Source organism: Physeter macrocephalus, chromosome 1 (assembly GCF_002837175.3).
Source record: "Physeter macrocephalus isolate SW-GA chromosome 1, ASM283717v5, whole genome shotgun sequence".
NCBI classification, from domain to species: Eukaryota; Metazoa; Chordata; class Mammalia; order Artiodactyla; family Physeteridae; genus Physeter; species Physeter macrocephalus.
Genome location: NC_041214.2, coordinates 142,742,900 through 142,767,077, shown reverse-complemented (window position 1 = coordinate 142,767,077; position 24,178 = coordinate 142,742,900). Strand labels below are relative to the sequence as shown.

General features: G+C 40.2%; 2 protein-coding genes across 7 annotated transcripts in view; one reads left to right on the top strand and one right to left on the bottom strand.

Moving 5' to 3' along the window:
• The window catches only part of GABPA (GA binding protein transcription factor subunit alpha), a 35,144-nt gene extending 19,545 nt beyond the window's left edge, over positions 1–15,599 (bottom strand). The window contains exons 1-4 of one of the 4 annotated variants that reach the window (XM_007117917.3): positions 15,517–15,599; positions 7,873–7,974; positions 3,728–3,872; positions 506–590 (exon numbers count right to left, since the gene is read on the bottom strand). In XM_007117917.3, the coding sequence (XP_007117979.1) occupies positions 506–590; positions 3,728–3,872; positions 7,873–7,949 (307 nt within the window). In that variant the 5' untranslated portion in view covers positions 7,950–7,974; positions 15,517–15,599. Of the gene's footprint in view, positions 1–505; positions 591–3,727; positions 3,873–7,872; positions 7,975–10,366; positions 10,452–12,659; positions 13,379–15,003; positions 15,115–15,516 lie in introns of those variants that run through there. The other 3 variants (XM_007117916.4, XM_055086223.1, XM_028494490.2) reach the window with 3 other exon arrangements.
• ATP5PF (ATP synthase peripheral stalk subunit F6) lies at positions 15,514–22,557 on the top strand. 3 transcript variants are annotated; one of them, XM_055086230.1, is made up of 5 exons: positions 15,695–15,750; positions 15,920–15,931; positions 19,176–19,352; positions 21,801–21,925; positions 22,429–22,557. In XM_055086230.1, exons 3-5 carry the CDS (start codon positions 19,189–19,191, stop codon positions 22,464–22,466), a joined length of 327 nt encoding a protein of 108 aa, XP_054942205.1. In that variant the 5' UTR covers positions 15,695–15,750; positions 15,920–15,931; positions 19,176–19,188; the 3' UTR covers positions 22,467–22,557. The 3 variants fall into 3 exon arrangements, with proteins under 3 accessions (XP_007117977.1, XP_054942205.1, XP_054942202.1); XM_007117915.3 differs by lacking the exons at positions 15,695–15,750; positions 15,920–15,931 and adding an exon at positions 15,514–15,598; XM_055086227.1 differs by lacking the exon at positions 15,695–15,750 and having other exon boundaries at positions 15,823–15,931.
• The last annotated feature ends 1,621 nt before the right edge of the window (positions 22,558–24,178 follow it).

Sequence of the window (24,178 nt, the reverse complement as noted above, 5' to 3'; positions counted from 1 at the left end):
AGATGTGATTTAGGTTCTAGAATCACTGCCATGAGCGTTCTATATGGAGATGAGTTAAGAGGGGACAAGCAAGCACACGGCATCCATTTTTTGGCTAATGTGAATCTCTGAAAAGGCAGCATGGTTCCAAGTCGACAGCTATAGTTGTGGCTTTCAGATTTGGCATTTTCCAGATCCCGGCAGAGCAGCAGCTTCCTTGGCAGTCCAGTTCTACAGCGTGGCTGAGGCGTTCTTAGAAAGTCAACGAGAACCTGTTCTTTCAGCCCTCTCTGTGATCCTGTTATTTACTACCTTGTAATATACCCTTTCCTGATTAAAGTAGGTAGAATGTGTTATACTATCTGCTTCACCCTGACAGATAAAACAATTAAATCAAAAGCATGAATATTTGGCTAAAACATCACATTAACTAATTTAGACAACCATCTAAAACTTATAAAATTGAGTTCCCATATTAGAAAAACATGAGCTAAACCTTTAAATAACAACATTAAAAGTAACTTACCTTGGTAAGAAATTACCTGTACACTAAGCTGTACAGTTCCATCTGTCTTTACTCCTTGGTCAAATAAACTTCGTTCTGGATCCAGCTAAACATGGATAAAATGATTAAGATTACTGTAGCTCAGTCATCTTGTTTAATATAAATGAATGTGCCAAACAGGACTTAATTACTGAGGCATACTAATTAAGTTATAAGAACACGTTTAATTATTCAAGTTGTCCTATCATTTAATTATTTGCCAAAACTGAAAATAACTTAACCACTGTGGTAGCAATTAAGGACAACACAAACGACAGGATTTATTGTAAGTGGTGGTTTTCTCTAGCTCTGGAGTCTAGTTTAGAATTTTAAATAATGCCAAAAGGCAACTATTTTTTCTGTAAAAGTATTTAAAGTAGAAGATAATGCTATTTATCTGCCATGAATAAGCAAGGGTGTTTTATCAGTGGGGACAATTTATATAAATTTATTTACGTAATTCTTGCCACATCTCCCTTGTAACCAATGATACACATTTAAGATCAGGGTTAACTCTAAATTTCTGATCATAAAGTTAATGAAGTTAAAGGACTTATAACCTTACTACTTGACCTAGCTATGAATATCTTTAATCATAATTCTGTATCCTTTCATTATCTTTCAGTATCAGTGCTTTTGAATACATTTCACACAAATGGCAAAAAGTAATTCTGACTTCTAGACATTTTGTCACCCATTTAAAAACAGGCTTCTGTTGTAATTATTTTGAATAATGTGTATCTCTGTGTGTCTGCATATCATACAGCTGGAGGTACAAAGCTCCTCCCACTCTCATTCCCAAGAATTCGGCCAATACTGTAGTCATGGTACAAACATATTATCTAATATTAAAAACATCATACACATAAAGCCTAAAATCTTAAGTGACTATGCATCTAACTTAAACACAGACAAGACAAACTTTGTAACCCTACATTCGGACAGGTCAAACGTGGCAGCTTCACTCCTTAATACAATAGTCTCTGCCTGACATTTTGTTAAAAATTCTCCACATAGCAAGATTTCTCCCCTCTCCAGTAGACACTGGTATTATCTACTAGAAGCTAAAGCCTGTGTAACTCTGAAGAGGGCTCTCAGGTACTGGACACTCTAGCTAGTTCAGTTAAGAGCTGGCACAAGGTCAAAACTCAAGCATGATATTTGATCTCAGGTCATATTCCTTAGAGAAGTGCAACTCAACTGTTGTTCATCAGCTCTGAAGTCAGCACTCATCTGAAAATACAAAAGCATTACCAAAGCAGCAAGCATTCTGACTCCAACTGTATATTTGCATTAATTGACATGGAGAACAGAAGTTACTATCCTCAGATCCTTTTTGAGGAGGAGAAGGGGGAGGGGGACAGGAAGAAATGCAAAATGTCCTAGACGCGAGGCCAGCTCTGAATTCTATAATACTATAAATTATGCATATTTCCATTTATTCTACCAATATATATTGAGATTCTATGATAGGTTGGGTACTTTGCAGGTGTTACTTTCGTTTTGGTTAGGTCAGGTATTATAAGAGCAGCAACATATATCAGAGCTAAAAAACAAGTAAGAGATTGAGTCCAGATTCCCCTTAATTTTACATATGAGAAAAAAACAGGTCAAGTCCAGTGACAATGAATTATTCAATAAAAACTTTATTAAAAAATCAGCCTCAAACAAGTGAAGAGTTTTAGAGTCACCCAGGCTTGGGTTCACATTCCAATGCATCCCTTTGTAGCTACGCATTGGGCAAATTATTTACTTTCTTTAAATCTCAGTTGCTACATCTGCAGAATATGATTAAGAATATCCTGACTTCAAACAATGATGTGAAGAATAAATGAGATAACTTAGAAATGTTTTGCAAATATTTTTTCATTCAATCTAAACTGCCCATATAGCTCTAGTTCACCATTTTTTAATGGCTGCCTTGAATTCCAATCTATAGAATTTATCTAATTCCCTATTTTTGGATCATTTGAGATATTTTCAGTTTCTGCCCAACCATGCAATATACACCTTTGCTCACCGAGGTGAGCATTTCTTTAAGAACAATTCCTTGAGGAGAAACTGCTAGATATTTCACATTCAACATTAACAGACACTAAATGCCAAGTTAACTTCCAAAAAGATTATGTTCATTTACCCTCTCACTGTTGAAAGAAGTGAAACCTTAAATCCTAAAATTATAATAATATTAGAGCCACCTATATTCTCTTTAGAAGAACAACTTCCCTCCTGCCCCAACATTTATTAGACTTGCTGAAAAAAAAAGTATGGTTAAAAGGGCAACTAAAATTTACAAATTTCATTAAAATTTCAACTTATTCTACATCAAAATCTGATCTAAAAATAGACATATGATGATTTGAATTTTTAAAAATCTAAGGCAAAAGTTCTATAATATATGGAATAGCTATATTATAAGGCAGGGAGGGGGAGGAGTAAAGAAGAAAACAAACCAAACAATCCAAAAGATGACATAATATACATTAGTATAAAATAGTCTTAAAAAACAGAATAAATCTCTAGTACTTATTCATATGTTCAAGGAAGCTCTGCAGAAACTATTTGAGCAATCCTATCTAGGCAACTACCTGTGATACGTATTGTGAAAATACTCCTTTTCTTGAAAGAATACCATAAAACATGACTATAAATATGTTGCAAACACAATGTGTTATTATAATACTACCACAGGTAAAATCCTATTGCAGTAATTTCCAAGAAATATACATATATATTGCTATTTAAATCCTTATCCAAAATTTACTGCTGGAGCAAATAAAGATGGAAGGGAATGTAAAATCATTTGGTCAAATTATCTCTAAAAGATGAGGAAACTGATGCACAAAGAAGTTAAAAGTTAGTTAGAAACAGGGTGTGAGGACACACTTCTTCAGCTTCCAAGGTCAATGTGTTTCCCACTACTCTATGTTTTAAGCTCTGATTAAAATGTATTTAAACTTCTCACTTTATATTTGTCAAAGTAAAAAAAGAATGATTTATTACTCAGTCTTTTAAAAATAATTTTAAGTGGAGGAAATTTTTCTGAAAGAATTCTTTTTACTTCTAAATGCTTACATTTTATAATAATATAGGTCAAACGGAGAAAAAGGCTACAGCTAGAGAGAAAAGGCCAACAACAACAAAACATTTCTAACGCAGACATAAATGCTGAAATACAAATTTCAGAAAAGAAAAAGATAATACCTGGATATCTTGCAGGCAAATTTCATGAGCATCCAAAGAACACTGCAGTCTTGGTTCTAGTAGTTTCTTTAAATTGCCTATTGGCTCATTGATGTCTATGGCCTGGCTTACACATTCAGCTGGAGTGTAGGTTTGTTCAACAATGCTAAAGAATATAATGTTAAAGGATCCAGTGTTAAAGAATATAATGGTTAACAATCACATTCTTACCCTGGATATTCATGCAATGATATGGTGAAAACAAAATTCAACACCAAAACACATTTCTGGCCTTTGAAACTCCTTTCTGCACAGACACCTTTCACAGTGGTAGGCTCATCACCAGCTAGTGTTGCCAAGCTTAATACTGAATCACATCGCACAGAGAAATGCTAGCTTGAAATTTAAGGCACCTTGGCAAATACACCTCATTATATACACACATATGTATGCATGTGTGTATACACATACAAATATTGCATATACAATATTTAAGGAGAAACGTTTGCATTTATATTATATTTCCAAGTTATTTTGAAGAATTTTAGGCTCAGAAAGGAACATAAAAAGCCTCTTCAAAACTTGTATGCCATCTCTACTAGTCAATTTCTCTTCCCAAGATAAATACAATTTAATAATGTAAATTATAAGACATGAAAATATAAGTTATCAAAAATATTTTCCATTTAATCTAATCTGAAAACTACTAGTTATAATCAGTCTAGATCCAACTTAAAAAATTATAATTTTCCTTTAAAACTCTCTAAGAGCTCTTTTGCATTATTATTTCATACTTTGAATTCTACAAAGTTCCTTGAGGGTAAAATCTCTGGTAAGTAATTCTATGTATCTTTTGTGAATCCTTATTTGAGGCCAAACAGAAAATAGGTACCAATTAGTATTTGCTGAATTGATAAACCTAGAATTCAATCAAGTTTCCCGACATGTTTAATTTATATATGGTTTAAATCTCATTTGCAGTTGTCAAAACCAGTATGTATTTAAAAATTTGTCAAGTTCCATTTTCACATAAACTCCAAGTATAAGGCAATATACACACGATATTCACTGAATGTATTCAGCCTAAATTCCTAAAACTTTAAAAATTCATAAAACAGTCATGACTGAAAAAAACAAGATTATTTTAAAATAACAGTAAACATATTCTTATTATTACTATTTGTTAAGGTAAAATAATTGGGTCTTTTGGCTAAGTGAGTATTTTTACTAATTCTTCAGCTATAGCAGAGTGGGCTATATTTTTCTTTTTTTCATAACAATAATCTTTAAAAGAGTCAAATGTCACTTTAACACAGATTTTTAAAGACCTATTTTACATGAGCTCAACATTTAAAACATTTTTTAATATTCTGCTGGCACCATTTAAACCTTGGGAGAGCCATATAAAAAATCTGATTACCAGTTTCCCTTGAGAAAGTGTGGATGATCTCACATCACTGGACCTAAATTTCTGCATAGCAATCTGCTACAACTAGACAGCTAGCTATAACTGCTCCCTCTACATAGCTACTCCCCAGGTAAACAGTAACTATCAACCACAGTAACTACCAATCTCTGACATGAGACATCAGCAAAGGTTTTCTTTAAGGGGTCAAACAGTAAAAGCTTCAGACTTTGTGGACCGTTTGTATGTATGTATATATAAAAATAAATATGTGCATGTCAATCTCCAAGACAGCCCAAATGATTCTTACCTCCTAATATTCACACCTTTTTATAGTTCCCTCCCGAATTGTACCAAGGTTGGACTGTGTGACCAAAGGACTAAGGACTAAGAGTGATATATGTATTGCTTCTTAGATTATTTAAAAATAAGACACTGTGGGGCTTCCCTGGTGGCGCAGTGGTTGAGAATCCGCCTGCCGATGCAGGGGACACGGGTTCATGCCCCGGTCCGGGAAGATACCAGATGCCGCAGAGCGGCTGGGCCCGTGAGCCATGGTCGCTGAGCCTGCGCGTCCGGAGCCTGTGCTCCGCAACGGGAGAGGCCACAGCAGTGAGAGGCATGCGTACCGCAAAAAAAAAAAAAAAAAAAAAAGACACTGTGGCGAAGGCTCTCTCTCAGACCATCTGCTTTAGGGAAAGGCAGCCACCATGTCATGAGCAGCCCTGCACGGAAAGAAGCCCATGTGGTGAGGAAGCCAATGGTCCTGTCTCCAGTCTTATGAGTGATCTCAGAAATAGATACACCAGCCTCAGTCAGCTCTTCAGATGACTGTAGCCCAGACGAACAGCTTCACTGCAAGCTCACAAAGTACCTTGAGCCAGAGCCATCCAGCTAAACTGTCCCCAGGTTCCGGACTCTGAGAAACTCTGTGCGATAATAACAGTTGGGTGCTTTAAGCTGCAAAGTTCTGGGGTAGGGCTTCCCTGGTGGCGCAGCGGTTGCGCGTCCGCCTGCCAATGCAGGGGAACTGGGTTCGCGCCCCGGTCTGGGAGGATCCCACATGCCGCGGAGCGGCTGGGCCCGTGAGCCATGGCTGCTGAGCCTGCGCGTCCGGAGCCTGTCCTCCGCAATGGGAAAGGCCGCAGCAGAGGGAGGCTCGCATACCACAAAAAAAAAAAAAAGAAAAAAAAAAAAAAAAAGTTCTGGGGTAATGTGCTACATAAATAAGTAAGTAAATGTATGTATGTACATACACACACACAACCTAAACATTTATATGTGCATATGTATGAAAATTAAGAAAGGCATGCAGCCTATTGTTTCTTCTGCTGGAGAAAACAATAATCGAACACGTTGAAAAGCTCCATTAAAAATTTAAGGTCTCCCAGGCAGTCATGTCAAGGTATTTTAGACCTTTTCTGTTAGGAAAATGTTTCTGTGCCAGGGCATGGTGGGAGAGGACAGGACGGAGGACACTAAACTGGGGTTTGTCTTTTGAGCTAGAGCCAAACGTCTCCTCTGAGCAGAAGAGGTGGCATAAGTAACCGTGGCCTCAGGGCAGAAAAAAAGGGGGAGTTGCTAGTTAACTGGCATGAAATCTCAATTATGCAAGACGAGTAAGTTGTAGAGATCCATTGCACAACATTGTGCCTACAGTTGACAATACTGTATTGTACACTTAAAAATTTATCGAGGTTAGATCTTGTGTTAAATATTCTTACCACAATAAAATACAATTTAAAAAAAATTTAAGGTCTTTAACCTCAGCTGCACTCTCAACACTCAGCATCCTACTCAACTTTAGTGAACTTCTCCATTCCCATCATAGTTGTTCTAAACCTTCGTTACTCTATGTAAGTTTTCTACTACCCTTTAGGTCCTTTTACTTTCAGCATATTATCTCCTGCTTTACAGAGTAAAGCCATTACCCTCCTCAACCTTCTTGACTCCCAAATCCCTATTTTTTACCCATATTCTCTCCTTGGATTCTGAACTCATTACCACTGCCCTCCTTCCTTAATGGAGTAATATTCTATCACTATTCCAAAAACTAACACCTTTCACTTCTCTGTATGCTTAGTACTGTGATGGCTCATACAGCTGTATGTTTCCTCAAATACAAGCTAGTCTCTACAAAAGCAAGTTACAGTCTCATTTATTCATGTACTCCAGACCTGTTATTTGTTGAATTAGTTCAGGCTGTGGATTAAACTCTTACTGAAATAAAAGTAATCAGCACTGACAAAAGGAAAAAGAATCAAACAGTGCCTGAGGGGGAAAAACCATCACAATCAATTGCTTGATCATTATCAGCTATGCTTATTACTATCTTAAGTTTAAAACTATCTTTTCCTCCCAGCTACAAAACCAACAAACCCAGTAAGTCTGAGGAAAAAGGCAATACATTATCCCCCAAAATGCTGAGGTCAGTTGGAAAAAAAAAAAAAAGGCCCCCAAAAGAACTTGGCTTGATTCTTTTTTTTTTTTTTTTTTTTTTTTTGTGGTACAAGGGCCTCTCACTGTTGCGGCCTCTCCCGTTGCGGAGCACAGGCTCCGGACGCACAGGCTCAGTGGTCATGGCTCACGGGCCCAGCCGCTCCACAGCATGTGGGATCTTCCCGGACCAGGGCACGAACCCGTGTCCCCTGCATCGGCAGGCGGACTCTCAACCACTGCACCACCAGGGAAGCCCCTTGATTCTTAATTTTAATTAGGCATGTTGATAATATAAAAAGTGGTAAATTCAAAAAATACCAACCTTTCTTCCGTGCACTCTGGTTTCTCTGTTCCATCAATCTCAATTTCTATCAGCTCCTCTGCTTCTCTTTTCGTCATGATTAAAGTATTTCAAAAGCTGACCCTACAAAAGTTAAAATGTAAGACATTCTGAAATTATCTGCATAAGCAGACACGGTATACAAGAAGTAAAGACCCAATTCAAATAAAAGCGGAGGATAAGCAGAAGAGGAGGAAGTAATCTTCACATATAAAAGAAAATCCACAAGTAGTATTTATAAACTAGTTTTTGTTTAAATGGTGTTTATTAGCCTGACATGACATCACTATCATTCCCTTGGATTTACTGGGATGTTTTCAGCCCAATCTCAGTCAAGAAATTAATTCAGGTTACTTCAAAATTAAGGGAAGGCATGTCAACTATACTACAGCAATTCAGTCTTAATAACATATTCAAACCTGCAACTTAAAAGTCAACATGGAAATTCCCTGGCGGTCCAGTGGTTTGGACTCGGCGCTTCCACTGCAGAGGGCATGGGTTCCATCCCCGGTCAGGGAGCTAAGATCCCTCATGCCGCATGGTGTGGCCAAACAAAAAACAACATGGAGATGAACAATTTACAATCGTTCAGCTAAAAGCTGTACCTTACTAGCAGAGTTTATTGCAAACCATTATACTGACAGAATAATATAAATTAAAAGTTAATCCCAGCTTTGTGTTACAAATTGATTTCTTACAAATGCCAGTACAATATTCTCAAACAGCAAAATAAACAAAATCATTATAGATATGTGCATTATTGCCCTGATTACACACTAGAATTTTTTTAAAATTTATTTATTTATTTATCTTTGGCCGCGTTGGGTCTCTGTTGCTGAGCGCCGGCTTCCTCTAGTTGCGGGGAGCGGGGGCCGCTCTTCGTTGGGGTGCGCAGGCTTCTCATTGCGGTGGCTTCTCTTGTTGTGGAGCACGGGCTCTAGACGCGCAGGCTTCAGTAGTTGTGGCACGTGGGCTCAGTAGTTGTGGCTTGCAGGCTCTAGAGCACAGGCTCAGTAGTTGTGGCACACAGGCTTAGTTGCTCCACAGCATGTAGGATCTTCCTGGACCAAGGATCGAGGATCGAACCTGTGTCCCCTGCAATGGCAGGCGGATTCTCAACCACTACGCCACCAGGGAAGTCCCAACACTAGAATTTTTTATGATTGTTTTTCAGATGTGGTTTTATACATTTTAAACAAACCATTACTTCAGTTTTTAATTCTCTCGTGTAAAATTATTACCTGCTACATTAAGCTTCCATTGATTTCTGTACCATTGATACATTATGTACCATTTTGTACCATTTGTACTCCTGATACTAAAACATTATAATTTAAAAAATGCTAAGTAATGCATAAAATAGCTGCATATATTGGTATTTCTTTATGGCTATTTCCAAGGTGTTAATGTTGTAAGTTTCAGGCTGTTAGGACCTCACTGTAGGTCAGTGAATTTGTCTCTGGACTCGATATATACTCTCAGTCCAGAATAGAGTTTTCTAAGTTTACTACTACATCTAAAAAAGTACTTCTAAGTGCCTTCGACTCTCTGACTTACAAGGAATGGTCCTCTAAATTTGGTATTTTAATGTTTACAAAGGAGTCCATGCTCCCACTTTAAAGATGTGACAAAATGAATTCAAATAGTCATTCCTATTAATAATAACCATTATTTACTGAGTATCAGGCACCACATTCAAATGCTTTACACAGAACAATCTTATTTTGAGTCCACCCTCATAAGAAAACTATCCAGAGGTTAGTGAGGCTAAACTGCCTGTGGCTCCATAATGTCATGCTTTAGGTCTATCAACTGAAGTACATGCTCTATACTGCAAATATACACTAGAACAAGAGCCACCACCATCTCTTACCTGGAATAGCCTCCTCCTAACACATTTCCCTGTGTTGGTGCCCTTCCCACCCTGCAGTCTGTTCTCAGTCAATACAACTGCCAGTGTGATCCTTTTTAAAAGTGAAGTTACATCATAGCGCTCCTTTGATACCAGTCACAGTAAAAAAAAAATCTAAAGACTTCACAGTGGCCAACAAGGTCCCACATGATCTACTCCCTATCCCCATTCTACTACTGCTCTGACTCCCTTTCCCACACTGGCAAGTATAGGAGTTACTTGTAAGGAGTAACAAGTAAGGAGTTACTTGTCCTTGCATCTTTCTTCTTGTCCATAGCACTCATCCTCTAACATACTAATAATTGACTACATTTATTGTCTTTCTTTCTCTGTTGGATCATTGTCAGGGTGCAAAAACCAAAACTGTCCAAAAGTGACCCCAGGAACTTAAGTTGGTTTGCCTGGCCTACGGACTTCCCCTAGCTACTGGAGGTGGGAGGGGCTTCCCCAGGTCCCAGCTTCTCAAGGGACCAAGGTCTTTGTGGTAGGCACAATAACAACCCAGAACCTGTGATTATGCTAAATCACATGGCCAAGGGGAATTAAGTTTACTAATAAACTAACCTTAAAATACAGAGATTATCCTGGTTTATCTTGGTGAGTCCAAGAAAATCACAAGGATCCTTAAGAGTGAAAGAGGGAATCTGAAGACATCCAGAGCGATTCAAAGTGAGAAGGACTTGACTGGCTGGCTATGACTGGCTTTGAATATGAAAAGAAAGGAGCCACAAACCAAGGAACACAGGTAGCCTCTAAAACCTGGAAAAAGGAAAGAGATTCTCCCCTAGAGCCTCCAGAAGAAGTGCAACTCTGCCAACGTCTGATTTTAGCCCAGAAAGACCCATTTCAGACTTCTGACTTCAAGAAATGTATGATAATAAATTGTTTTCAAGCCACTAAGTTTGTAGTAATTTGTTACAGTAGCTCTGGGAAACTAACACAGTCTTCTTTCCCACTTTAAAAAGGACTGCAACTCTCCTCAGGTCCAAACTTCTCCAAATGCTGGGGAGCTGGTTTTCTGAAAACTTAGTCTATAAATCGCTGGCATCCAAATCTAGACTGCCTAGTACAAAAATGATCTGGCTTTCCCCACATTATTAAGGTTGCTCTCACAGCTCCCCTACAATAAGAAAGCATAATAAGAGGGTGGGGCCCTCCAATGAAACAGATACACATCATGCACATCCAGCAGAATGCCTAGGCCCCAGCAGATTTCGGTTGGGATGATGAAAGAATGAAGGGCTTTTGTTTTCTTTTCTTGCTGACCCTGGCCTAGTAAGTCTTCCCTTTCCCCACAAAGCCTATTTCTTAATAGATACTATGTGTAAAATATGTGCTCATCCTGAGCACTAGAGCAAAACAGGAGGTGGTGATCCAATAGGGACTATCCTTGTAGGACAACACAAGCTCACCTGGGAAGGGGTATTTGTTCACAGATGTATACAAAGAACTTTGAACAGTGCCTCTCCCTTTGTAGGCACTCTATTAAAATGTGTTGTGTAAGTGAATGTTATAACAACTATTACACACTGTATAACTGACTCCAGAAGCCTAAAAGGCTTCAATGTGAAAGGTAAAACTATGAAGCTATTAGAAGAAAATGGTGGGAATTTTTTTGTGGTCTAATGATAGACAAGGATTTATTTCTTAAATAAAATTCCAAAAACATAAACCCTAAGAAAAAAAACTGATAGATTTCCTTACATAAAAATTAAGAGTTATGTTTAACTGACAGGCTACAGAGTAGAAAAAGATATTTCCAATATCCATACATGACAAGGGACTAATAATTGGAATACACAGTGAACTCCTGCAAGTTGATAACACCCCCCCAAAAGTCAGGACAAATTAGAAAAGTCAGTAAAGCATAGAAAAAGGAAACTCACATAAAGAGAAACCAAAATGGCTACAGACATGAAGAAATGCTCACATTCAAATTATTCACTTTATACTGTGCATATATGGCAAAGATTAGAATGTTGAATACTGAAAAGAGTTAGCAAGGACATAGGGGCATAGAATATAGACAGGACTATTGATAGAGTATAGACAGGACTATTTTGGAGAAAAATCTAGCAGCACTTGCTCAAATAAAGTGCTTATACCTATGACCCAGCAATCTTGCCCTTAGATAAGCATTCCAGAGACATTCTCACAATGATTGATAATAGGATGTTAAGGGCAGCTTTGCTGGAGATAGCTGAAAGCTGAAGCCAATACTAGTATCCAGGGTAAGAGAGTACTGCGGATACAAGAAAATGTGAAAGAAGCACACACTATGGAACTATAGTAGCCGTTAGAAACAAGGAGATAATGTACACACACATACACGCAAAAATCGTAAAAACTGTACAGAAAAAAGTAAGAAACAGAATAAGGTTTATAGCAGTACAGCACTTAAAAGGATCATTTATGTTATATTTTCAGGGCCTACAAGGACATCCACTCCCATCGCCATAACCAACTTTTAAAAAAAGATTAGAAAACAAGTGAATTTTCTAGGAACTTTGGAAAAACAGAAAGCCTAAGAAGAAGTAACTGTAACCAGATAGGGTAGGCAGTACCCAGAGAAGAAGGACCAGGCATGGCTTTCTTGACATAAGAGAAGCCATTTTTAGCCTAAGCCATTTGGGGATCTAAGCCTGGCCACAATGCTTACCCTTGAACAGGTCTCAGTAATAATGCTCTTAAGGAGTAACAATAGCAAAGATAATAAATCAGTTATAAAGACTCCCAGTTCTGTTTCCATGGTAAAGATTAGCCTGAAGCACTTTCTTAAGCTGTTTTTCAGAATTTAAACCCCCCTCTAGCGCTCAACCACCAGATCAACTGTAACCTAAGGGATGATAATGCTTACCTTTTCTGACCCTTGTGACTTCAATCAACTAAAGCATGGATGCTGTCAACCTCTGCCCCAATTCTATGCTGAATTGTCCTGCTGAAGCCCCTTCATGAATAGGCATGCACCACCCAAGACCCTTCATGAATATGCAAGTACCCTCAGCTTAAAAGGTCTTCAATTTTGCTGTTCAGGACACCCCTTTGGGAAGATCCTGGTATTCTCCTTGCTGCAAGTAGTAGATCCTTTCTTCTGATCTTTGGCTTGGTTGTGTCTTTTGTCTTGCCACCCACCAAGAGATGAACCCAGTTTTCTGCTAACAACCAGAGGCTGAGAAATGGCCCTGAGGGCTTATCAGCAGGGACACCTTTGGTACCTCTTAGTATAAGCACTAAGACAGAGGACTGTTAAGAAATTTACCCTGTGATCTTCCAAAAAAGTCATAGATCAGTCTCTAGAAGGTGCCAAATAAAGAAAAAAAAAATGAATCCAATATACTTCTGGAGAAAATCATGCTACTTACAGTCCCTGAACTGATCTTCCTATTTCTCAATTCTCTAAATTTAAGCTAAAGAAGCAATGGAGAGATTTGGGAAACTGTCCAAATCTTTGATATCACTGCTTGAGTGGGTCTTAGCTCTTTTTCTGGAAACAATTCCCCAGGATTCTATATCAATATGTAAGAAAATGGAGAAGAGCATTACTTGGGGCCTTTCCCCCTAGGAAAAGGTGCCCCTTGACATCCTGGTTTCTCCTAGATTAAATCTAACCTGGGTTCAGAACACTTCACAAAATGAATAAAAACTAAATTTGTATTTAACTAACAATTCCAGGAAAGGCTACTATTCTATAAAATACAGTTATGTTTATCATTCTCTTTTAGAGCCACAGATAAATTTGAGGATTATTCTTCACTGGAACACATTATTAGCTCACAGAGTTTAGGCCAACTTTTCCCAGTAAAGGACAATAAATAAATAAAGGATACATAAATACAAGCGCAATCTGGGAGTACCTGCCAGATAACTGCACATTTTCTCAAGCTAAAAAATACTGTTAAATATCCTGAGTAAATTAAAAGACATTTTTGTTTTTCAAAGATAAAGTCAATAGCTGAGAAAAAGTAACACACATACATCTGTATGTATACACATGGAGAAAGAAAGCAAGAGTGGAGAAAGGTTAACACTTGGTGACCCTGGGGATGAAGGTGTTCCTTGTATAATTTCACTGTATAATTTTTTCAATTTTCCTGTAAACTTTAAGTTTCATAAATAAAAGCTGGAGGAAGACTAAAGTCAACAGTTTTAATTTAGTATTCAGCCTCCACATGCTCTCATGACTTGCCTCAACGAAACATCTAGCTCATTATTTTCTTACTTCAAGACTATACACCCCTCATGGCATTGGTCCTGTAGACGCAATCCACGTAAAAACTGCTTAAGTCCACCTAGTGTCAGAATATGTTTAAAAATAAATAAGTTTGGATCAAACCCTAAGAGAGAGAGATTATTATTCCCTTAAAGTAGTTCCGAACGAGTTGACCAGTTTCTTTTGATATTTAAGACAACAAAGTACCTAAGAACGTTATCTCTGTCCAGTTCTTCACTTTGCTTAAGTGGACCTTTCTAAAACTTTGCTCCTCTCACGACTCAGACCTACTGCGTGTATTTCTAAATCACTACTCGTCATCTTGCAGTGCAACATTAGGCGTTGTCCTCTCTGCCGTTAACCTAATCAAACTAGGGTTCCTAAATACAAACGCGCGGGCGTATCTTCCAGTCCACAAAAAACTAAAAAAGCCGACAAGCTACATTAACCCATCACTCTCCCCTTGCCTCACACTTCCTCGTTTTTAAAAGAAACCCAACGGACACCATATACATTAATAGATGGCTTTGATGCAACTGTAAGAATTCTAGAAAGACAACTGGATACAAAGTGAAAGCGAATCGCTGAGTTGGCAAGGAGTCTCGTTTTGCATGTTCCTCTGAAATCCCCGGGGCGTCAGGATCAGATCCCGACCGCGGCGAATGCGGACCACGGCGGACAGTCGAGCAGGGGACAGTGAGGGAAGGGGGCGGCGAAGGGTGACACGAACGACCGGGGCCCCGAGAGCGCGCAGCTTAGGAGAGCCCCGCGCCCCCCGCCCCTCCCCTCCGCTCCCCGCACAGCCTCCCCCGCCCCTCCCCACCCGGCTCCCTCAAGTCTCCACGAACGGAAATGGGAGTCACAGCGCCGGGGACCAGCGGAAACAAAACACAGAGGCGGCCGCGGGGGGGCCGCTGTGGGGGAGAAGGCCCCGGAACGAAGCCGGCCCGCGCGGACCCGCGCTCCCCTCCTCCCCAGCGGCCGCACTCACCAGCTCCGGATTCGGCCCCGTCGCCCCCGCCCGCAGTCCAGAGCCGGCTGAAAACCGCAGCGGCGTGGGCTCCACGTGCAGCGTCTCTCCCGGTAAGACCCGCAGCTCCAGCGACTCGAAGTGAGAGGCCCGTGGGCCCTTCCCGCGAAAACGGCGCAGAGAAACTCCAACCCCCCCTCCCGCCTCCCAGGCACCCCCGGGTCCAGGACTACAACTCCCAGCAGGTTGCGCGAAACGAACGCCCGAGGCAACGGAGGCTCACGAGGCACAAGGGAGCCCAACGCCCCAATCCGCTTTGTTTTACACTCTGTCACTTTGCCTGCACAGTCGTACACCTCAACCACCCCAAGGAAAAGGACGCTGACTCGGGGCGGTGGGGATTGAACTAGGGGAAAGGCCAGTCCAAGTGCGCATGCGTACATAACACGGGTTCCGAGAGGGAAAAAGAGAGCAGGTCAACTTGGGAGAAGGAAAGATGGCGGAGGCGTCGCCAGGGGACCCGGAAGCACTTACCCTCCACTTCCTCCTCCTGTTTGGCTTCTGTCTCACCTAGAGCCGTCCGGTCGCCGACTGTCTCCGAGACGCTTCCTGTCCGGTGAGTGTCGACCGACTGAAACGGCGGCCCATAATGCATTGCGATGGCGGGTAGGCGGGGGTGGGGCGGAGCCAGGGCCGGAAGTAAAACGGTGGCGGCGGCGGCGGCGGCGGCGGCGGCGGCGGCTCTGGTAGCTCGGGACCGAGTGCAAGACTGTCTCCGAGACGCTTCCTGTCCGGTGAGTGTCGACCGACTGAAACGGCGGCCCATAATGCATTGCGATGGCGGGTAGGCGGGGGTGGGGCGGAGCCAGGGCCGGAAGTAAAACGGTGGCGGCGGCGGCGGCGGCGGCTCCTCTGGTAGCTCGGGACCGAGTGCAAGGTGACTGGGAGGGTAAGTGGACTCACTTGGATTTCTTCACGAGGTCTGGGATGCCTATCACCTCTCCCCTTCTTGAAGAGAGAGCAGCCTGTATCCCGGACACCTTCACGGCCTGGCCCGGAGTCATTGCTGACCTCGGCGCCTTTAGGCCTTGAAGTTTGCGGGAGACTCAGTAGGTAGCCCTGATAATACCGCTCTCAGGGCCAGCCTGATGCTCTGGGTGGCGTGGGAGGCAGGGGGGCCGGCGCTTCATGGACCCGCCGCCCGGCTGGGGCAGCCAAGGTCATGCTCGCGGGGCCGGTCTGCAGCCAGGCCTGCTCAGCCCTAGCGCGCGGGCGATTGTTCTGAACTACAGCATTTAAAAGTAGAACGTAAGAGGGGAAAGGGTAATAGTAATCTTAAAAGTTTGCAACCCACCTAAAAACGTTGGTGGTGCTAAAACTTGGTTAAGCAGCTTTGTTTTACATCACGGATTCCAGGAGGGAAAAAGAGAGCCGGCTAAGGCGAGTTGTGGATTGACTTCAGCAATGAACATGCACCGAATATGCAGCGAAAGGCTGGTCAATCATCCCTGTAAACGGGAGAACCGTGCTCCCTCTCAGCACGAGGCCGCCTCTTAGCTGTACCCTTTTCTTGCTGTTGCCTTCCCCAGTCTTTCTGAGTGTGTCAAATCCCTCTCATAGGCTGGCGTGGCCCCTCATAGTACTCGAATAGAGAACTTAATCATAGTTGGTATTTTATACCTATTTGTGTAATAACATGTATCTTTCTCACTAGATATTTAATCAGTGGGGAAAAAATTGAAACGGAATAAAGGAAAAGGAGCAAGTTTGGATAGTGAGATTATGTGTTCATTTTTTAGGTAGGTTGAATTTGAGGGCCCGGTAGGACTTAGGAAAGGATGAGAGCTGTCGAATGTATAGGTTTGGAGTTCAGGAAAAAGACCAAAATTAGGGGTGTGATTTGGGGATCATTCGTAATTAGATGATAGAAATAGAAAAAATGAAAATGGGTTTTACCCATGTTGCAGTAGGAGTAACATGATCTTTGCAATGTTAGACTTAGAGCAAATTAACTGTGGGAATATGAATAATTTAATCATTTTTCTTAAACATTTTCTTATCTGTAAAGGAGGGATAAGAACACCTTCCTCTGTTTCTTCACAGTTTTGGCATAAGGGTACAAGGAGAGAATATGTCTAGGAGTACTTTGCAAAATACCTAGGGCTGAACAAGTGTTAGGTGACCACATTGCAGAGTGTTGTGTGTCTTTACGTTGGCAAAAGGGAAAATATACACTGAATTGCACAGCTTGAAAAATATGTTTGTGCCCTGTTAAATTTTACTGTGTAACCTAACCTGGGATCAGGTACTTACCGCTAAGCCTCAGTTTCTGTGTGTGTAAAATGAGAATGCTATTAAGTGGCACCTTAAGGGCATTTGTTGTTTGCTTGGAGTCTCCCCCCCTCCCCCTTTTTTCCTCTGATGAGGTATAAGAGTGATGTATGATGAAATCTTTAATTTTTTCAAATAGTTTTCTTTCATGCTGGCAGGTGAAGGATGTTTGGTTGGCTGTAGGATTTCTTTTGGTGGTTTTTATGTGCAATTTCAGGGCTTCTCAACCTTAGCACTATTGACATTTTCGACCAGATATTTCTTTGTTGTGGGCAGGCTATTGTTATTATTGTTGTTGTTATAGGATGTTTGGTAGCATCCTGGTTTTTATCCACTAGAGGCCAGTAACACTCGCCGCTATCAAGACATCCAAAAATGTCTTCAGATATTGCCAGATATCTCCCGGGGGATACCGCCACCTGTATTTGAGAACTGCTGTGCTACTCCACTCGTCTAGCTTAGTGCTTTCCAACTCTCATTAGTAAAGGGCCATTTTCCCCTCAACCCTTGTGGATATTTTTGAAGAATACAGTAAAAATGAATTACTGGAAAAATTAGTAGATGAAAGACAAAACAGTGAAGACACACAAAATATGAACTCTTTTTTGTATTATTAAATTCAATAGATATGAATTACTCTGTCAATTTGCTGTAAAAGTTTCTAAATGCTTATTGCCAATTTTGGTATTACTATAGACCAGTAAGACAATACTACCGCTGGTCCCCAGACCACACTTTGAGCAGTAGTATTATAATTTAATAGTAGTCCAGTGTCAGTGAGATGATGCTTATTGTTACTGTTGTTATTAGGTAATTTGGGGGGGCATGGGAATCATGTTAGCATGTTGGGTTTTCACTTTAAGGTTCAGAAATTTTACCAGGCTGTATTGAGGTGTGAATCTTTATCATCATTCCAGAAGGGTTTGGTAAGCCCTTTCAGTTTAATCAGTCTTTCTTCATCTTGGGCAGTTTTTTCTAATTATTTATGGTCTCCTTCTTTATTTCTTTTCTTTTGGAATTTCTGTTTGCATACAATTTTTTTTCTTTGCATTTGATCTTTTCAGGACACTAAATGAGGTCTCAACTGAGATCATCCTCTAATTTATATACTGTAATTTTTTTAGTTAGATAACCATGTATTTTAGCTTCAGGAAGTCTAAGGACTTAGAAGTCTTTAAGTCCTTATTTTAAAAGTTCAGACTTTCTTCTCCTTCACAAATTGTATTTCACTGATTAGATTGTACTGCTTGATTTTTCCTCTCTTGTTGGTGGGCTCCTTTGGACTAGTTGCTGTTTTCCTTGCTGGTTCTTTTGGACTTAGATTTGGTTTTTACAGTGTCCTTGAATGTCACGAATCCTGCAGTTGTAACAAGCAGAGCAGTTTCTTTCCCTGTGGGCCCGGGAAGTAGAAACTGAGGCTCAGGCAACTGTCTCCAGTCTCCCTGCACAGCTCCCTTTTTGCCTTTTGAGGGAGTCAGGGAAACCTGGTACGTTAATTTGGGGATCAGTATTATTCTTTTTCTGCTGAGGGTGGGCAGCCAAGACTAATAAATTCATGGAGAAGAAAGCATCCCATCCCAGATTCTGAGCTTTCTTTCTGTGTCTGACCCTAGTGAAGCCGCACGCAGGCCTGAGTGGTTCCTAACTACTGCTAGGTCCCGGGCCTTTTGGTTAAGAAGCAAAAAACTTGCAGTGGCGGGTAGAGAGGGGAAGGGAGCTATGGTCTTAGTGTTTACTGAGTTCTGGTATGATTTAAGTTTTGTAGCAATTAGTAGAATTAGATGCCCACTATAACATATTAACAGGTGTTTTACAGTTATATCTATTTTAAAGTATCTTCACATTCTGGTGCTTGTTTCCAGTAACGGAATCGCCATGATTCTTCAGAGGCTCTTCAGGTTGACCTCTGTCATTCAGTCTGCAGTCTCGGTCTCTTTGAGGAGGAACATTGGTTTTACAGCAGTGGCATTTAATAAGGAACTTGATCCTGTACAGAAACTCTTCGTGGACAAGATTAGAGAATATAGAACTAAGCGACAGTAAGTGGGTAGATAATCAACCGTGGTGTAAGTGTGAATATTCAAAGTATGTAAGTTTAGAGATGGTAATAAAAAATTACTTGGCGTTTGAAAGTGTCTAAGACCTTCACTGAGCTGATCTCTTTCATAAAGTTTCATTACCTGCTCCAAAAAAGAAGATGAGAATCTTGATTTTTTTTTTTTAACTCCCAAATTTTATCTTCCTTATATGGGTTCCAAGGGAGAATCCCATTAAATCTAGTGCCATTTTAGATATATCCCTACTATAATGTAATTTTTTATAAACTAGAATCAATTCATACAAGTACATGGGATCTTGGAAATCATTTAGGAACCATATTTGAGAAAACTAAGCCCCTTAGACATTGATTAGGCTAAGGTCATAAATCTAATTGTGGGGAAAACATAATCAAAATATTCTAACTCTCAATTCAGTGCCCTTTCTGTGACATCATGATTTGGGGGAAATGTATAGACACAGCATTTTTTCTTTAATGCTACTTCCATATTTATATATTTCTGGGAATATCAAAAAACTCCTGCTGCATGGCATAAAGCAAGTCCAGGAGCAACATAATAATAGAACCACACAGTTCTGGAGATGAATGATGACCTTAGTCAGCACCAGGTTCAACGCCCAAATCTTTGGAAAAGTGATACAGATCAATTCAGAGTTTTGTTTTATTTGGTTGTCTGCCATGTGCAAAGCACTGGACTATTAACAGTGGTGGGCTACAAAGAAAGAAGCCACTTTGCATTTCCACAATATTCTTCAAGTCTGATGGGGTAGAAAGTTTCTAAGCAAGTAAATACAATATAAGTTTAAATAGGTTAGATGCTAAGATAGTGTCACATTCAGTGTTTGGAGAACTCATAGGAAGAAATGCTCCTTTCTAGCTGGTGCATTTTGGAAGGCGGCTTGGAAGAGTGAATGTTTCTAAAAGCTTGTGGATCCCAGAGCTGGACAATAGTCATCAAAGTATCTGGTTGAAGGCCCTATCTAGAACTGAACTGTATATCTCTGTAGCTATTAATTACATGTGACTATTCAAATTCTAATGAAGTGTAAATAAAAATTCAGTTCTTCAGTTGCCTTAGCCACATTTCTATTGCTCAATACCAGATATGGCTAGTGGTTACCATATTAGACAGCACATATATAGAGCATTTCTATTATCACAGAAGGTTCTATTGCACATGCTGATGTAGAAGAAAATTGGGTCCATAACAAGAAACATCATTAACAAGTTCTTAAATTAGAGCTGGCTCAGTATTTTTTGTGGAAATTCTGTAGCATAAATAAGATCCTATGCTTTTATCATAGGCATGGGTGAAAATATTAGCCTTGATAGAATTTTCACTTATAAATTTATTTATTATATTGTTCATTGATAAGTGGGCAGTAACATTATGACAAACAGAATTTGTGCAAATAATTAGATCTAATTGGCCCACTGCTGGTCCATGATGCTATATTTATCTTTCCAAAACACAGCTCTAATTTTGTCATTTTATTGCTTAGCAAACAAAATACAAACTCCCAGGCTTAACATTCTCGGCCTCCTGTGATCTGGGTCCTGCTGGCTTTTCCATCTAGGCTGTTTAGTGTTCCCCACGTACAGCCAGTGCTTTACCACCGCCTCATCCTTGCTTTTTCAGTCTTAGAATGTCTCAAATTAAAATCTGACCCAGATGCATGGTTTGTCACACACAAATGCCACCTTTTTAAAATGAAATTTCCCTGTTTAGCTTAGCAAAAGTGATCCCTCAATTCAAGTAGCTTTTTGTTAAACCGTGTCTCCCTTACAGCATAATTGTTTATAAACATGTTATTTTTTTCTCCTAAAAAAACCTCTTGGGGTAGGAAGTAATTTGCTTCTTTGTTAGGCCCCCCTGTTATAGAGACTTAAAGTTTTTGAATGCCGTCCAGTGGTGGTTGATTTAAATCATAGTGATAGTAGATAACTGAGTGCTCACTGTGTGCCAGGCACTATGCTGAGTGGTACGTGTACACAATCTCTCTTTCTCTCAATGCCACCATCAGGTAAGACTTCGAGTTGTAGATGTCGAGTTTAGTTCACACGGTTTGCTCTAGTTCACACAGTTACTAGATCGTAGAGCTGACACTGAAACGGAAGCAGTCATTCACCCCAGACCCCGCAGACTTGGCCATTATACCTTATTGCTGCTTAGACCTTGAGAGGTTCTGACTTTTAATAAGTATCCTTGATACTGACAGACCTTGAATGTTAGAGGTTTGTTTGAAGTTGCTTCATTTATGTGAAACCTCTTAATAGGTAAAATAGTTTGAGCTGAAATTCAAGTGGAAATGCTTGTTATCTTTCAGAAAAGTCTGCTTTTCCCTACATTGAGAAGATCTATGAAACTTATTTTGTTTTTGTAAACTAATGCTTAAAATTTGTTTTTACTTGGTCGTTTACACAACAGGACATCTGGAGGACCTGTTGATGTTGGCCCAGAGTATCAGCAAGAACTAGACAGGGAGCTTTTTAAGCTTAAGCAAATGTATGGTAAAGCAGACATGAATACGTTCCCTAACTTCACATTTGAAGGTAAGTCTTCTTAATCACAGATTCATTGTTGTGGGAGATCATTTTTAAGTGGAGAATATTTATACTTACTTGGGTTGTGTAGAGGATTAAATGACAATTACATGTGAGTTTATTAGAACAGTGGCATGTGCATGGGAAGCTCTGGGATAAATGCCATTGGAGTAGGAGATCACATAGCATAGAGGTTAAGCGGCAGGGATCTAAAATCAGACTCCTGACAATATCACTTATGAGCTGTGTGATTTTGGATAGTTAATTGGTCCCTCTTTCTCATCTGACATTTGGGGAGAATTATGCTGTTTTCCTCATATGATAGTTGTAGTTAAATGACATAGAGAGCCTGGCTCACTGTAAGTCCTGAATAAATCTTAAGCAGTTGTTATATTTCCACATAGATGTTTCTTTAAAAAATCAGAAGATTGATGAGTTAAATATTAAAACTTTCTAGAAGATGCACTTTATTGCAGTATGGCTAAGCTTGAACCTTTTTTTCCTCTTCTTAGATCCCAAGTTTGAAGTGGTCGAGAAACCACAGTCCTGAAGAAATTATGTAAAATTTATCTGGTAATTTGTCCTAGATTAATTGTACAACTGATCAGAAGTAACAGAATAAACATACATTTCACAACTGTCATATGTTCTTTTAATTCTGATTTCAAATAAATTATTTGGTGGTGTTGGGTGTACACTTGAGTGTATTGAATTCTGTGTTTTTAGATCCTCCTGTTTGGTTATATCAAAGCAGATGGAGACCTTGGATTAATTGGGTACCACTTGCCCATAACTTGCCAGATTCTTCTGAGTGCAGGGGTGTCCTTTTTGTTGCGGAGACTTACTGCTGGAGGGGAGCCACCCTGACTTAAGGAATGTTTGCTGTGGAGAATGTTATACCCGTTCCCAGAATATGAAGAGATGGTTCATAAATCCTTTCTCATAGCTTTTTCAGGAAACTCAAGTGTGATTGTGAATATGTCCAGGAACATCCATTGTGTTTTAACTTCCATCTCCTCATATGTTAAATGCTTTTATTATCCCAGTAACTCAGGTCCCTCCTCTTCCCTTGCAGTGTAATGATCACAGTGTCTATTATGGGGCTACATGGATAGATCAGGGGGAGCTGGGAGCTGGGGAGGGGAGGGTTCTACAGAGGAATTTCCTTTAAAATATTAAACTGTATGGTGTTGTTTGCCCAGCTGATGGAAGATCCAGCAGATGTGATGTGCCAGAGAAGTGGCAGAGCAAGCACATCAAAATTTCAGAGAGTAGATGGTTCTACTTAAAATTATTCTTTTTTAAAAACAGGAAAAACAGGGGCTTCCCTCGTGGCACAGTGGTTGAGAGTCCGCCTGCCGATGCAGGGGACATGGGTTCGTGTCCCAGTCCGGGAAGATCCCACATGCCGCGGAGCGGCTGGGCCTGTGAGCCATGGCCGCTGAGCCTGTGCTCCGCCACAGGAGAGTCCACAACAGTGAGAGGCCCGCGTAACGCAAAAAAAAAAAAAACCCAAAAAAACAGGAAAAACAGCTGTGCCTTTTTCTATCTGACAATCTCTCTGACTTGTGTCAGTAAATACCTGTCTTTAGTAAAGCTTTAGAGATTTTCTTTAAAAATGTGAAGTCAAAAATACAGCCTTTCTTATGAGGTTAGCTCACTTCAAAAGAGAAATAGATTTTTACTATGGCATGCCATACTAGCTGAAGTCTCAACCTGGTGAGGAATACCTTTTTCAAAAGATCCACAAATATTTCCTAATGGTGTAGGTGTGATTAGTAAGATGTGAAGAGCATCGGGGAGGGTAAAGTAGTAGGAAGAAACTGCCCAATTTTCTTCAAATGAAGCTAAGCAATGACGGGTCAGTTGGACTACTTTTAAATAGTTGTAGACGTTGAAACAGAGTTCAATGTTTCATTATGGCACCATTAAAGGTAACCAAGGAAGCCTCATTGATCTGTTCCTTTGTCTAACCTCCCCTCCCCTGAAGTGGCTCTACTCCACCCTCCTGTGGCAGGGAAGCAGCCTGGGGTCAACAAGCAAACCTGCCAGTCTAGGTGGAGGTGGGGCTGACCCTTTCGGTTCATGTTTCCCTCCCCCATTCAGAGTTTAGTTGAATTTTACCTTTTATAATCTCACACTTATTATCTTCATATACTTTTTTTTGTCTGTCTCGCAACTACTTGGAGTTTGCTTGAACATAATCTCTTCATTATGTAAACAGAAGGACTCTCTTTGTGGCTTTCTGCAAGAATACTGTGT

Bases quoted from the DNA above. Each gene is read 5' to 3' on its own strand.
- ATP5PF (XM_007117915.3), top strand. From the start codon at position 19,189: ATGATTCTTCAGAGGCTCTTCAGGTTGACCTCTGTCATTCAGTCTGCA. The intron at 19,353-21,800 runs GTAAGTGGGTAG...TTTACACAACAG, and splicing joins GAATATAGAACTAAGCGACA to GACATCTGGAGGACCTGTTG. The intron at 21,926-22,428 runs GTAAGTCTTCTT...TCCTCTTCTTAG, and splicing joins CCCTAACTTCACATTTGAAG to ATCCCAAGTTTGAAGTGGTC.